The 14,862-nt window shown below is 35.1% G+C and overlaps 1 protein-coding gene across 1 annotated transcript; it reads right to left on the reverse strand.

Annotated features, from left to right (window-relative positions):
• Window positions 1-4,489: 4,489 nt before the first annotated feature.
• On the reverse strand, window positions 4,490-13,523 carry LOC127118316 (auxin response factor 8). Its single transcript, XM_051048490.1, has 14 exons — window positions 12,814-13,523; window positions 12,473-12,588; window positions 12,183-12,281; window positions 11,884-11,940; window positions 11,627-11,782; window positions 11,462-11,546; window positions 9,703-9,793; window positions 9,439-9,603; window positions 8,680-8,802; window positions 8,498-8,573; window positions 6,950-7,097; window positions 5,493-6,508; window positions 5,198-5,388; window positions 4,490-4,955 (listed from the first exon to the last, which is right to left on the reverse strand). Exons 1-14 carry the CDS (start codon window positions 12,854-12,856, stop codon window positions 4,772-4,774), a joined length of 2,550 nt encoding a protein of 849 aa, XP_050904447.1. The 5' UTR covers window positions 12,857-13,523; the 3' UTR covers window positions 4,490-4,771.
• Between the last annotated feature and the right edge of the window lie 1,339 nt (window positions 13,524-14,862).

The following is a 14,862-nucleotide window of genomic DNA, read 5'->3' on the forward strand; positions in this document are numbered from 1 at the left end:
GTGCACTTTTCCCTTGCCAACCATGCGATAAGTTGGTGACGATAGATACAGCTGACAAGGTGTAATGCCCTAAACCAATAATAAATGTTATTGTTAACGTGTATATGTGTCAAGTAAAAAAGTGCTATTTTAATTTCATAATAACATATATAATTACCTCGGGAAATTTCGGTTGACAATTGATACTAGCTCGGTCACTAGTATCTTTTGCCTCGGAGCCGCACTTTTCCTCTCTATACCTTGCATTCTCCTTTTGCAGTTCGAGTACTTGTGCCCTTAACTCCGCCAAGGTGTCCATCACCTCTTTGTTGGTAGGATTTTTTGTTTTTGGTTTTTTATAAAATGACGACGGAGTCACACCAAAACCCTTACCCCTCACACGACCGGAATACTCAGGAACATTTAGTACTCGACTAAGTACGCTCCTGCAATCCTGGACCTCGGTTGAAGGTAAGGTTTGGGATAAAGTCTCCTGAAATATTATTAGAGGAGATTAAAAATGAATTATATGTCTAACAAAATTTTCGATATAATTAAAGAAATAATGTTTCATATACTTACACATTCGTCATAAACATTTTGAACCGCTTCAACGACAGCCCCATCCTTCCCAACCCGAGCAGCCTTCTACAATATGTGCTCCGGAAGAGATGTTGCGTCACTTTTCTCCTCGGTTAGCTACAAATTGAATCAGATTATAAGATCAACAATTATAACATATTGTAACAATGTATAAGCTCATAGCATTTGAATATACTCACAATTCTTTGTTGTAACCGTGCATATCCCGTACGCCATTTTTTGTACGGATACGCGGGTTTTGATGCCCTTTTCCGATTTTTGTCGCTTACTTCCTGGATAAAAAAGTTTAAGGCATATTAGAACCAAGTAACTTAACAATTGTATAATACCATAATTAATAGACATTACATGGAATTTTTCGTTTCTTCGTTTGGCGACAAAGTTATCCCATTCTTCGGCTGAAATAATCTCTGCATACTTCATTGGCCGTTCTGCTTCAACAAAGTTTCCTTCCTCATCCTTGAGAAATTTGTTGGACAAAAAGGATCGAAATCCTCGGAGTCTTTTTCCGGCCAATTGAATACAATATTTTTGCCGGCTTTCATCGATGTGAAAGGATCTCTAAAAAACATACAAATGGAGTGTGTTATTATAAGTAATATTATAACAATATATGGTCAACAAATAGTCAACAAAAAACATATAATAATATATGGTAAGTACCTGTATCTCGGACCATATTTTTTCTTTGCCAACCTTCAATTCCGGACTTCTCCAATTATCACATGTAATCGGAATATGTTGTCGAACAAGGGAACCAATGTAACTTGCCAACATTGAACCGTTAGGCTCAATTAGTTGGTCTTCAGCACTCCAATGTACTTCGAATTTTTCACCCCTGTCTCTTGCACGAATGATTGACTTCATAACAGTCAATCCTCGTTTGATTTCTTTTTCAACATTGTTACGTGATCCACTCGCGTCATGGGTATCGTCTTGGTTAGCCATTTTATCTGTAATATAGAAATGATTCAATAAGACCCAAGTAAGACAATGACCATATTCGTGAAGCTACACAAAAAACACATTCATATACCTTCCATTTCTCTCATGTTACAACAATCTAAACTCTCTCTTTTTTTTATCATTATTGAATACAAACTCACACACACCTACTGCATACAAAAGACCAATGCAAACTTATGGTGTTTGGAACATGAACAAACTTGCATCCATAATCATCAAACTTCCAAGCACAAGCTCAAACACACTCCAAATGACATCCGTTTTCAATCAGAAATAAAAAACCTTACAACAAGGTGCTCATGAACACCATATAGTGCTCGTTTGCCCTAAACAACATTAATCAACATAATGCACAAAATGTAAAACTCAGTTTAGAAAATGCCCTGATCAAACACCTGAAGAAAGTGAACGGTAACGATGGAGAAGAGAAATACCTTCAAGGTGACGGTAACGATGGAGAAGAAAGTGAACAGCGACGGTGGACGCAGATAACTCAGTGAACGTGAACGCAGCAGCAGAAACAGGCGACGGCGACGACGACGGTGAGGGAGGGAGAACGAACGGAGGACGAGAGTAATCGCAGTAGAGAGAAAACCCAGTTACGTAAACGAAATAGCATATAGAGAGGGAAAATAAAGAGACATGCAGTATATATGTTATAATTTTAATGTTTAATAAAGGGGACCTTAGAGGGCGCTTGTGTAAAAAAAGCGTCCTCTAAAGGGGGTCTAAGAGGGCGCTTCTAAAAGCGCTCTCTAAGGCTTTCCAAAAGCGCTTTATAAACTGGAAATGTACATGGACTTAGAGAGCGCTTTTTTAAAAGCGCCCTCTAAGGGTACCCTTAGAGGGCGCTTTAATAAACGCGCCCTCTATTGGTGTCCCTCCATTTCCTTATTATTTTTTCGCTTCACTTTAGAGGGCGCTTTGTTACAAAAGCGCCCTCTAAAGTGCGCTGTCTATTCCTCCTTATTTTTCTCTTCACTTTAGAGTGCGCTTCTTTAAAAAAGCGCTCTCTAAGGCTTTTCAAAAGCGCCTTATAAACTGAAATGTACATGGACTTAGAGAGCGCTTTTTTAAAAGCGCCCTCTAAGGGTACCCTTAGAGGGCGCTTTCATAAACGCGCCCTCTATTGGTGTCCCTCCATTTCCTCATTATTTTTTCGTTTCACTTTAGAGGGCGCTTTGTTGCAAAAGCGCCCTCTAAAGTGCGCTGTCTATTCCTCCTTATTTTTCTCTTCACTTTAGAGTGCGCTTCTTTAAGAAAGCGCTCTCTAAGGTGCGCTGTCTATTTCAGTTTTTGGCGTAGTGCTTCCTCTTCACTAAAATTCCAGATACACTTCCCTACATTCGAGTTTTCATCGGTCTTGTGCAAACTCGAGTATAGGCTGAATTATCCTGAGTATTCATGCGTTCAAACTCTAAGACGTTTGAGAGTGCTTGAAATACTTATAAGAAAAGTGATTTCGTTCACGATTCTAGCCTTGATCTAGTTTATTTATATTAATTTTCAAATAGTAGAATGGTACCACATGCATGGGAGTAGAGGAAATATGCATTGCATAATGACTTTGTATATTATGCATATGTGTTGACTGAATATGTTTGATATGAACTATTCTTGTTGTTTATAAACAGTTTAAATCGTGGAATGTATTCTCACTACTTCCATGTCTCTATGTTTCCACCATTATACTTTATAAAGATAATTCTCATATTGAGACTGAGGAGTGATAGATATGTGTTTTGTAGAGGATAGCGTAATTGGCGTCTTTAGTAGTTTTATTTCTACATTATGTTCGTCATACCTTTTATCGACCTTGTAATATTCATTTCGATTTCGCTCTAATATTGTAAAATCGGGAAGGAATACTTTTTCTATGTCTTTTAAGTTGTTTTGAACTAATTGCTTATATTATGTTTTTGAATTAAAATTTCACCTTTTGGGAATTAAAGTTGAAGTTGTCAATGTGACACCCTTGTTTTAGTGTATGTTTAGTGGAGTTTTTTTTGCAGGGGAGGAAATGAAGTGTTTAAAATGAAGAGTGTTTGGTTCAATATTTTAGGAGAGGAGTGGTCTAGAATTCCTTGTAGAGTGATTTTTTGTTCCACTGAATCTATGATTTTTTTTTATGGGAGGGGAAAGATGTTAGAATATAATTTATTATATTAACAAAATTAACCCCTATTTTTTTATAAAAATTATAATTTATCTCTATAAAAATATTAAAAATTTACGTTTTCTATCAAATTTCTTTTTTTTCCTTTTTTGATTTTCTCTTGTGTTTAAAAATCACACACTTATCTCGTGCCAATCTCATATTTTATTTTTAAAAAAATTTATGTCAATTGTTAACATTTTTCTTTATATTAATTTTCTTTAAATTTTATTATATTCGATAATTTTTTTAAATTATATATTATTAGGGTTATATTTTTAAAATTATTTTATTATACTCTCTGGTTAAATACTTATATTTCAATTATGAATTTGTGATTAAACTAGAAACTATACACATAATGAGTCTTATAATAAAATTACAAAGATAAAAAATAAATTAATTTAAAATGTCTCTCTCACCCTTATGAATCAAATATATTTGTAATTAAAATTCAATTTCTCCTTTTCTCTTTCATATTTTAAACCAAATACAACTTTAATAATTAAAAATGACACACACCAAGGATTGAACAAAGTACAGTTTAACAAATATGCTATCAAAACCTTACTACCACTCCGCTAGTGATGACTACATAATTTATCAATCTTTAATTTTTTAATATAATTTTAATTATAGATTTTATTTTTTGTTAGTGGTAGTTAGAAGAATACCAAGAAAACAAAATCCTACAATAGAGTGAAATTTCAACTATTCAAATTGGAAGCTATGAAAATAACTACTCTCGTACTTTCTAGATTTCTTACTGCACAGTTCATGCAAGACTTAATCAAATGCTACAATGGCAGTAACACTGTGTTTCTGCTTTAAGTACATAAGTTTACAAATTGTCACAAAAGTTTGTCCTAAGTTTCTCATCTTTTTCAATAATTTCATTCAACAATCTTGGAACAAATAATAATGGTAAAAGTGGAATAGACAATCCATAAAATATATTCAAATATGCAAGGTTGATAGGTAACGTTCAAACAAAAGTAAAAACATGTAGTCGTAGTAGTAATTGTGGAGACCGTGGAATCTGATGCGACGATACATTATGATATTATCTCAGTATTCAAGTGAGCCTAATGATGGTAGTCCAGAAACAATGTCATGAGATTCTGCACCAGTGTTATTCAGCCTTTGTCCTTGTCCAGAACTTGGACCAAGGGATTCTATGGCTTGTTCTCCCATTTTCTGAATATCTTCAGGAGAAAGTATTTTGATGTACCAAACATTATTGACAAATGATCTACAAGGTTATCCACACAACAAAAAACATGTCAAAAATCTTTAGTCAAGTGAAATAAATAGTTGCCTATAGTATATTAGAATATCAATATTCAGTATATAGCAATGTTTAAAAACCAAACCGCCGGATGGTTTGATTTCGACTATACTGCAACATAGTTTGATTATATCGCCAGTTTGACTTTAGTCCGATTTTTAAGATATTAGTGTATACTATTGTGTCAATTTGAAATTTATACTTACTCCCACGGATCGTCTCCAAGGAGAAGAACATCGTTCTCCCTGTCGACAAATACAAGCTGCCAGCCTGATCTAAGAGGATCTTCAAATTTCCCCTCGATTCCAAACATCTGAGCCAACTCCTCCCGCAGTTCGTGATAGCTGCTGAACCGCGAAATGTCAAGGGAGCGCCCTACTGAACCTGATTTGTATACCTGTGAAAAAGACAAAAAAGTAAGCAATCATTTTAGCCTTCAATAAAAGAAAGGCTCAAAAAACTGTGGCTACGAGCCTAAGATTATATATATATGAATGAGACCTTCACAAATGTCGGCATCTGGTTTTGAGCATCAATTTGCCCCACACTTTGCAACAGCTCTGATGAATCCTGCATGCAATGATATGGAGAACCCTGGAAACCAGACTCTCCTAATGGCATTGTCGATGTATCGGCATCAGCTGACGCAGAAGTATAACGAGGAACAGTGGTAGGGAGCAGAAGACCAGACGAATCGATATTGACCCCAAACAGAACAGAATTTTGGGCATCTGAGTTGCAATGTGGTGGTGCGAGTGATGTATCTCTTCCAGAATACTGCACGTGCGACATTGAGTTACCAATGCCATCGACCTGCGAAGGCGAATACTTTGAGGCCCATGTTTGTTGAGGTAACTGTTCAGTCAGCACAGAATGACCACTTGATAAATTCAAGAGATTGCCACTCCCTTCAGAACAAAGTGAACCAAGCATGTTTTGACCCGGCGAAACCGAAGCAGCAAACTTCATGCCTGAATCTAAGAAATCCGGTTTCGAATATGACGGTGAAGGCAAACTAGCGTGTTGCTTCTGATGAAGTGGATCACCTTGAATTAAAAGTGTATCTTGATAAGTTTGTTGCTGTTGCGGTTGCTGTGTCTGGTTTTCTCGATTGTTGTGTGGTTTCTGAAGGATGTGCTGAGACAGGTTCTCTGCCAATACTTGGCTTTGTGGTTGCATGATATTATTTGTCGATGCGAATTGTTGAATTGTTTGCTGTTGCTGAAGTTGCAAAGGACTGAGGTTTCCTGATTGTTGAAGATAATTGAAAGGTTGTTGAAAACTCATCATCTGTTGCCTTAACAGATCAGTAGCATTGCCTTGATTCTGCAAACCACCACCAGCAGCTAACATGGCTTGATATTGCTGATTATGATCATTTCCAAGTAAAGCGGGATCAAGTCTTTGCTGCATCCAGGGCATCAAACCAGCACCTTGAAAGTTCATGGAATTAAGACCATGGTCTCCGGGACCGCCTCGCAGCCACATTAGTCCATTTGTTGCTTCGTCTCTGCCATCTGTAACAACATCCTTTGTAAAGAAAGGAGACAAGAGAAGTGTCCTCAAAACCACCACAGCCAATTTTCATAATGATATTAACTCCTCTTGTGTTTTGGACAACAACGAAAGGAGGACATATGATCCGTTAAAATATTCATGCAACAAACTTAAATTGCGTTCAAATTAAGTTGCTAGAAAACATGTTAAAGAATATTCTTCTTCTGTTAATGTGACGCTCAATATGGGATGGAAGAGAATTTTATTGTGAGAAAGAAAACTAAGGGTATAGAGGAAATTTTGTACAAATAAATAATTATTCTTTCTATGGAATAAGGGAAAAGTATGGGAGACAATTACAAAATATTTTCTTTAATCCAAGTATCACTGTGAGAAGAATTTATAATGGAGGTCACAATTAAAGGGAGATAACCAAATAAAAAAGTACTAAAAATATGTACCAAGAAAAGAAGAAGTGCCGGGATGCCATGGTCGTTTCAATCTAAGGGGAAATAGCGATGGGTACATCGGAAATGTAGTTAAAGGCTCAATTTCCCATAATGAGACTCGAGGCTGTCTCTCTCCAGCTGTGGATTCATCCCAACCGACCTATGCAGAATGGATGAAACAAGATAAACAAACAGGTTAAGAATCATTATAAAAACATTGAATGAAATTCATCGAAACCTTTCTAATGCATGATATGCAAATAGTGATGAAACTTTGAACCTATTAGAACTAAGTCATGCTATCACTATCTCTCAGCACAATCTTATAGAAACATATTGTAGCAACCCAACTATTTTTTATGTGCATGTCAATATTACTCCCTCGGTTCCTTTTTAAGTGTCTCTTTTGTATAAAAAATTTGTTTCATTTTAAGTGTCATTTTCAAAGTTCAAGATAACATCAATTGTCTTTTTGTCAAAATTGTCCCTAATTATTTATTAAAGAGAGAGAAAAAGTTAAATATATAAATAAATAGATAGGAGTATTATAGGTAAAAAAAACAATTATTACTTGAAAAATAGTAAACTTGATTAGTTTCATTGGTATGTGTAAAAAGTCAAAGAAAGACAGATAAAAAGGAACGGAGGGAGTAATAATAAATGGCTGCAGAAACAAAAGCTGTAGAAAAAAGGATAATTTCTGCTATCGCACTTTAGTATGGGAAGATTAAGACCTCTATTGGCATGCGGATCAAGCTAAAATAAATTTCGATATGATTCGCGTCGTGTATTGCAGTTTATGTTAACAAAAAATTAGCTAGTTGATCAAGGGCAACAAAAATCACAAAAGTGATGCAGATTGTTATCAATAGACATTGCAAAATTCTTATGGCTTAATGAAGAAAAAGGAATACAAAGGTATACTTCATGAAACATGTTGAGAAATTTCAAGTATTATTGTAAGGTTTTAAGTAATCAAACAAGGATTCGAGAATATCTTCATCTTCATGCACAATCCACATAACAGGAGTGTAATTGCAGCCACAAAAACAAGGCTGCAAGTTTCCACCCATCCAGTTATGGCCTCTACACATTTTTACCTATGGATATAGAGCTAGACAAACCATTTCATGACTTAAAGCCTGTTTGGATTAGCTTATTTGAGCTTATCTACTAGCATAAGCACTTGTGAGACTGTTTCCGAGATCTTATGGAAACAGCTTATGAGATTTCCATATGTTGTTTTCAGCTTATTTCCATAAAATATCTAGAATAGCTTATGAAAACAGCTTATAGCTAATATTAAAACTTCAGATTTTATTTTATCTTTTGTTATAAAAAACAGCTTATACATAAGTACTGATCTGATATGATAAACATTTATACTATAAGCGCCTAGCTTAGTTATTTATCCAAACAGGGCCTAGAAATCACAACGCCGAGACATGAAACTTGCCATTGTACTAAGGTTCCCCATCTTTTAGTCGTATGTTTCAAAGGAACATTTGCATATAAACTGCTAGCTAATTTTATGCATTACATTGTGATGATCTTACTTACCTTGACAGACCTCCAATGAGAATTCTGCCACCGAACAGGATCCATGTCACTTATGCTAGTTATAGTACCCATGTACCTTCAAACCAAATAGACTTGTGTATAAGTAAAGGTAACATACAACAATCCTCATAAAATTATGTGTCCAATTTAAAACAAAATCAATAATTGATGACAACAAGTACCTGCGCACACTAGATTCTTCGGTCTCAAAAAGCATCCTAAAACGCATACCAACAGAAACACGTGTATGGTACACAGCTTTGATATATTTTGAAAGTTGTATGACAAACTCGGAAGGACTAGCCCTGAACATGATGTAGGTTTCAAAAGATATGTTATAATTTCTAATAAATAAGTGTGTTGGAATTTCTGCCTTAATTGCGGTCCGTCCCTAGTCGCCTTAATTGCGGCATTTGGCTTGCCTTCATTGCAGCCCCCAACACCTTCATTGTGTTGGGTTTGAAGGGGTGGATTTAGTCTCACATTGCTTAGAGTTATGGTATGTGTTGTATATATAAGTGGGGGCAATCCTCACCTTACAAGCCGGTTTTGTAGGGATGAGTTAGGCCTAACCCAAAATCTAAGATGGTATCCGAGCCTATCCTAGATCCATTCTTGGGCTTCCCGCATTGTCCACGCTTCGGACTCATTGAGGCCCAAGCGTGGGGGGTGGGTTGAAATTTCTGCCTTAATTGCGGCCCGCCCCTAGTCGCCTTAATTGGGGCATTTGGCTTGCCTTCGTTGCAGCCCCCAACACCTTCATTATGTTGGGATTGAAGAGGTGGATTTAGTCCCACATTGCTTAGAGATATGGTTTGTGTCGTGTTTATAACGGGGGACAATCCTCACCTTACAAGCCAGTTTTGTAGGGATGAGTAAGGCTCATCCCAAAATCTAAGAAAGTGTCAAACAAAAGTATAAATTTGGAAAAGAAACACAACCTTGGATTAAAGAACACCGTAAAACAGCTATTAGTTGCGGAAGCATGGGCTGCAGCTGCAAGAAGACCAATGTGCATACTATCACTGGAAAGAACTGACGACGGCATAACAGTTTGCGGCCGACTCGCACGACGTATCCCCAAAAGAAGCTGATTTTTTTCATTCCTATTAATAAAGAAAATATACGTCAAAAACAATAAACAAGCCGTTTGCAGCATCCAAGGGGAATAAAAGGTATCCAAAAAGGTGAAACGAAACTAATACCAAATGAAAAGCACAGAATCTCCAGCTACAAGTCTTTTGGCACTAACAAATACACTCCAGCCTGTGGTAAGAAGGTGCCGTTTTGGCTGTCCTGAAATGATAAGGGTAGCAATACACGTATCATGTTTCGCATAAATTACAATTACAATCAAGTTAACAATCTGATGTCAAATAAGAGTGTGATTCATAATGACTTTGGCACATCACCTATAAGTTTAAAAAGAAAAATACACCTAGAGTTGTGTTTCTGTTTTAAAATGGAAACATCAACTTTGAAACCAGAATAATGGAAAATTCATTTTATAGTAAATCTGTTATATGCTAGAAACCATAGTAAGAAAATCAAAAGGTTCTTTTTCAAGTAAGCAGTTATCACTGCAGATAGCTGATTTCTTTCCTCCAATATTACAAATTACATGCAACTATATTTTTTAGATGATTGATATAAACAAGTTATGCTGAAAAGATACAAAATAAAATCTAACATCACTAACAAAGAAGACAAGTGAACAATAAAGACTCGAGTTTTAGAACTTCCTCCACAGAAGCAGATGCTCCTTGGAAAAAGAAATTTTAACTTGTCACCGTGTTTGTAAATTGTCTAGTTTTGATTTGGACAGAAGCAGATGCAATTGAACTAATATTAGAGATTCATTAGCACATTTGGAAAATTAATGAAATTAGTTGTATTTACTAAAGTAATGATCAGGCAATTTGGAAGTTTGCTTGACATTTCGTGAAATACTATTCAACTTTCACATACAATTATCAATTCAGTCGGCATCAAAGAAAGATTATTGGCAATGTAAGGGGGTATCCAATAAGTGGCAGAGCTAGAAACTCAATTATCTTGAGTTTTTTTATTCAGCAAATCTTCTTACTCCAAAAGGATTCAAATAAATCTCTTTAAATATGACCAACTTCCTAAAAAGCCCAATTCACTAATATACTTTATTAACAGAACTATTACACTTTTTATCAGATAATATTCAGTTCAAACGATTCTAAAGTTTGTTAAAACCTTCGTCAATAATGTAGTGAGAGGTAATTGGTCCCAAAAGACTTGGTGCATGATTGGATTCTCAGTGAGTTCGGCAGAATCATGGTGTGCCACCATAGTTATAGCAAAACCTACACTTTGAACTTCAAAAGAATCATGGTGCCACTGATTTCACCAAACTAACTATCAATCCAAACATACACTAATTTCTTACACTAGCATTATGTTTTCAAATTATAACGATAAAGTGCCATATTAAGCTTATTAATTTGGATATAAACCATGTTCAGGTCACTTATGTTTAAGTATTATTCATGTTTCTCAAAAGTGTACAAAACTTGAAAGATGTGATCATTTCACTCCATCAACTATTTGTAACAGCTAAATTGATGATATTTGGTGTAGCAGATGACAGCCACTATTAGAAATAGTCAGAAATTTAAGAACGGATGATAATGAGTTAGCTAATAACTTGCTATAGTTATAATTTTGAAGTTAAGAATTTTCCTTACACGTCCATAATATTAGCGATGGGCATAAAAAGAAAATTGCTAATGAGTACTACCTTTGTCCCTTTATATAAGCCCATTGAGCAATTTCCACATATATTAGGAAAATTAGATAGTGTACTAACATGTTCATTTAGTGTACAGATGTTCCTAAAATAGATTTTTCTATAGAAAGGTGATTAACTTCACTTCTCATACACAAAACTAACAAGATAACATGAATGGAGCAATCAAAGAACTAGAAACTCACCTCGAAAAATATGTCGAAACTTCCACTCAACATCATGGAGATCCCTAGCAATTAGTTCTTGTGCAGGAGGTTGCTGTGTGAAATCCTATACAGCCCAAATAAAAGAGAAATGTATCCATATCAAACCAGAATCAAACACAAATGAAAAATAATTATGGAGACTACCAATGGAGGAAAAACTTTCTCAGCTGCACGACGAGGAACAGAGAACCCTCCATGTGTGCTGGTATCACTCGCAGTCAATGTCTTGCAAAAATAATTTGAAGGCTGCTTACTTGGAATCCCCAATTCCATAGGAAGAAACGTATCTTTCTGCTCTTGCTACAACAGTTACAAACACATTTTCAAACTCCATAACCAAAAAAATAAAACATTCAGTTACATTACAAACAAAAACAAGCTGTCAAAGATTAAAAGGATACCGGAGTCAGCGGCTGTAACGTCATTTGAGCATACACTTCATCTGTTTCAACATCTGCCTGAAAATTAACACAGCCTCTGGTTAACTGAATTCGTTCACTTTGATGGAAGATAAAACTAACTCAACCACCATAACTACGTTGAAGATATAACCACAATGAAGAAGCACTCACACAAACAAAGACACCGGTAATAATTTGATAAAATGCAATATTTGAATGTAACTAACTACAAGTATCAGAAGCCGAGCACGCCTTTGATGTCAAGTATCGGTGCTATATAGTAACAATATAATACTCACATGCATTGTAACATTATGAAGTTGGCATATCAACTGCGGTGGCAAGCTCGGGTAATTCGGTATTTGACCATCAATTTCTCGGTTAGTTGTGGCAGAAACCTAGAATCATTGTTCAGCAAAAGATAAGTTCAACCTCCAACTAAGAACAACAACAACAACAAAAACTACCACATTTGAGTCTCAATCCAAAGCTTGCAAGAAAAGCTATGTATCCTCCAAACCATGCAAAACTAGACAAAATCGAAACCATAAGGAGTGTAGTAGGGAATGGAGTTCAAAAAAAGAAGCACCTGCTCACTATGACCCTGAGGGAAGTAAACCACACGAGTCCCTGCAGTTGGTAGGGAAACCAAGGGACCCGCACATGCATGCCATAGCTCAGAATTCAAACACTTCTTCTCCCCTCCTAGTACAATAAGTCCACACATCAAATTATCTCAAACAAATAAGGAAACAATACTCACAATCATCATAAGAATGATGTTGAAGTATAAACAAAAGGTTTTTTTTGAAAGTGACACATAGTCACATACAATTCAATATTCATACTTGCAGTTGACCCCCACAACAAAGAGGTCAGAATAGGATGCAAAATATTGTTTTTTTAAGACAATAGAAAAGAAAATGATACCTTCATTTCCCTGCTGACTCATTCCTGATGTTGAAAGCTTCATAACAAGCTTTACCCCTTTTTTGTTTCTCTTCTTTTTAAATACACAATTTTTGGCAATCACACAGACACATTGAACCCTAACTCATAGTCCCCATCCTCAATTTCCTCAAACCCATTATTGCATTCACTCATTCCTCTCTCCCACTTTCCAATGCACTCCATCCCAACAGCAACAAAAAACACTAATTTCAAAAATCAAACATTACCTTAAAAAACCAACAACATGGGATCCATGTGAATAGTTACAAAATCATGAAGAAACAAACAACCCCACCACAAGAAAATAAAAGTAAGGACCCTTGTTTGCAAAAAGGGCTTTTGTTAACTTTGTTTTATTGAATATAAGATTTAAGCTGAAGAAAAGCAGAAGAAGAAAAACAAGAACAGAGAAGCAGGGTCAAGCAAAGGTATGACCCAAAAGTAGAAACCAATTGAAAAAACCAAGTAACAACAACATAAACAAAAACAACAACAAAGGTGGCACGTGAATCAAGATCGCCATGAAAGGAACAGAAGAGAATGAAATTGAAGAATGTGAATGAAGCAGAAAAGAAAAAAAAAATATACAAAGTGAGTGTAGAAGTAAAGTCCTTCTTTTGTGGCCAATCACTTTCTGATTGAGACACAAGTGAGGGATTTTTGGGTTTGAAATGCACAGTGGAAAAAAAGAGAGAGAAAAAAAAAGTTAAAAGATGAGTCTTTGCCATATATAAAGGGGGTCCCGACCAAAATGGGACATGGTGCAGAGGTGAGAAGAGAGAGAAAGTGAGTGTTGGAGTGAATTGAGATGAGCCGTTGGATCTTCCGTACGGGTTGATCTGAAGCGTTGGTTTGAAGTTGATGTGACAGCAGGCATGTGCCACCATCCTCCAGTGGTCGTTGTCAGAGTACGGAGTGTGAGAAAAAATATGAGAAAAATCTTTTTTGGATTTCATTATTATGATTTTTGGTGTATAATCAAAATCACAATACACACATTCAAAATTGTCATAAATATATTTATATAAAAATTCATTCAAAATAAAAATAAAAAATTGGCAAAATGAAATTTTTAATTTTAGGAATAATTTAATATATGGAAGAAAATGATAGTGAGTGAGAGTGTGAGAGAGAAAGCATGCCACGTAAATGGATGGGTAGAGATTGTGTGTGAGGTGTAATAAGTAGGAAGAAAAAGTTAAAAGCAAATAGATACTTATTGATTGCAATGTGTATAATACTATATTAATACATGAAAATACCATTTTTTCCTTATTTTGCACTTGTTACCTATTTTATATACTAAATTTGCGGAGGAATATTGCCCGAAATATTAAGCACAATGGAGAAAATTAGTCTAAATGACTCGTCTCAACCTAAACATGGGTGGGTTAATTATTCATTCATAAAAATATAATCTATTTAAATTTATAATCAATAATCTATTTATATATATAACATTTGTTATTTTATTAAAAATGATTCTCTACAACTCTAAATTATACTAGTACAGTACTAGTACTAACTTTCTTTTTCTTTTTACATTTTAATTTCTCCGCGAAATGGATTCTAATAATCTAGAGTTTGTGCCAAAAGATTATGATATTGGTTAAACATTATTTTTATCAAAAAAAATCAAATTCGGTATTCTCCAAACCCTATTCCTTAACAAAAAGATTATTTATCACCCAAATCCATGAGTTTGGTGTAAAAAAATATGTGAAAACATACATGTGACATATTTCCTCTCATAATTAAAGTACTTTAAAAATTAAAACTTAGGTTTAATAACCAATTAATTCAAATAAGACTGGTATAATTTTAGAATTCAATTCAATCTCATTCTCATTTAAGTTGGCAATCAAGTGTGTTTCAAGTCATTGTTCCATCTAAATTGTTGGACTCCTCCAAACAATTTAAATACAAGATGTTGTATCCATCGGAGATGATTATAATGTAAGCACAAATTGTAATTTAAGAGGATGTGAATTAGAGTATCCGATATTTTTGAATTTTTCTCGATCAAGA

This window comes from Lathyrus oleraceus, chromosome 2, assembly GCF_024323335.1.
Source record: "Lathyrus oleraceus cultivar Zhongwan6 chromosome 2, CAAS_Psat_ZW6_1.0, whole genome shotgun sequence".
Taxonomy (NCBI): domain Eukaryota; kingdom Viridiplantae; phylum Streptophyta; class Magnoliopsida; order Fabales; family Fabaceae; genus Lathyrus; species Lathyrus oleraceus.

Bases quoted from the DNA above. Each gene is read 5' to 3' on its own strand.
- LOC127118316 (XM_051048490.1), bottom strand. From the start codon at position 12,856: ATGAAGCTTTCAACATCAGGAATGAGTCAGCAGGGAAATGAAG. The intron at 12,282-12,472 runs GTGCTTCTTTTT...CAATGATTCTAG, and splicing joins CTCAGGGTCATAGTGAGCAG to GTTTCTGCCACAACTAACCG. The intron at 11,783-11,883 runs GTATCCTTTTAA...TAACTGTTGTAG, and splicing joins CGTTACAGCCGCTGACTCCG to CAAGAGCAGAAAGATACGTT.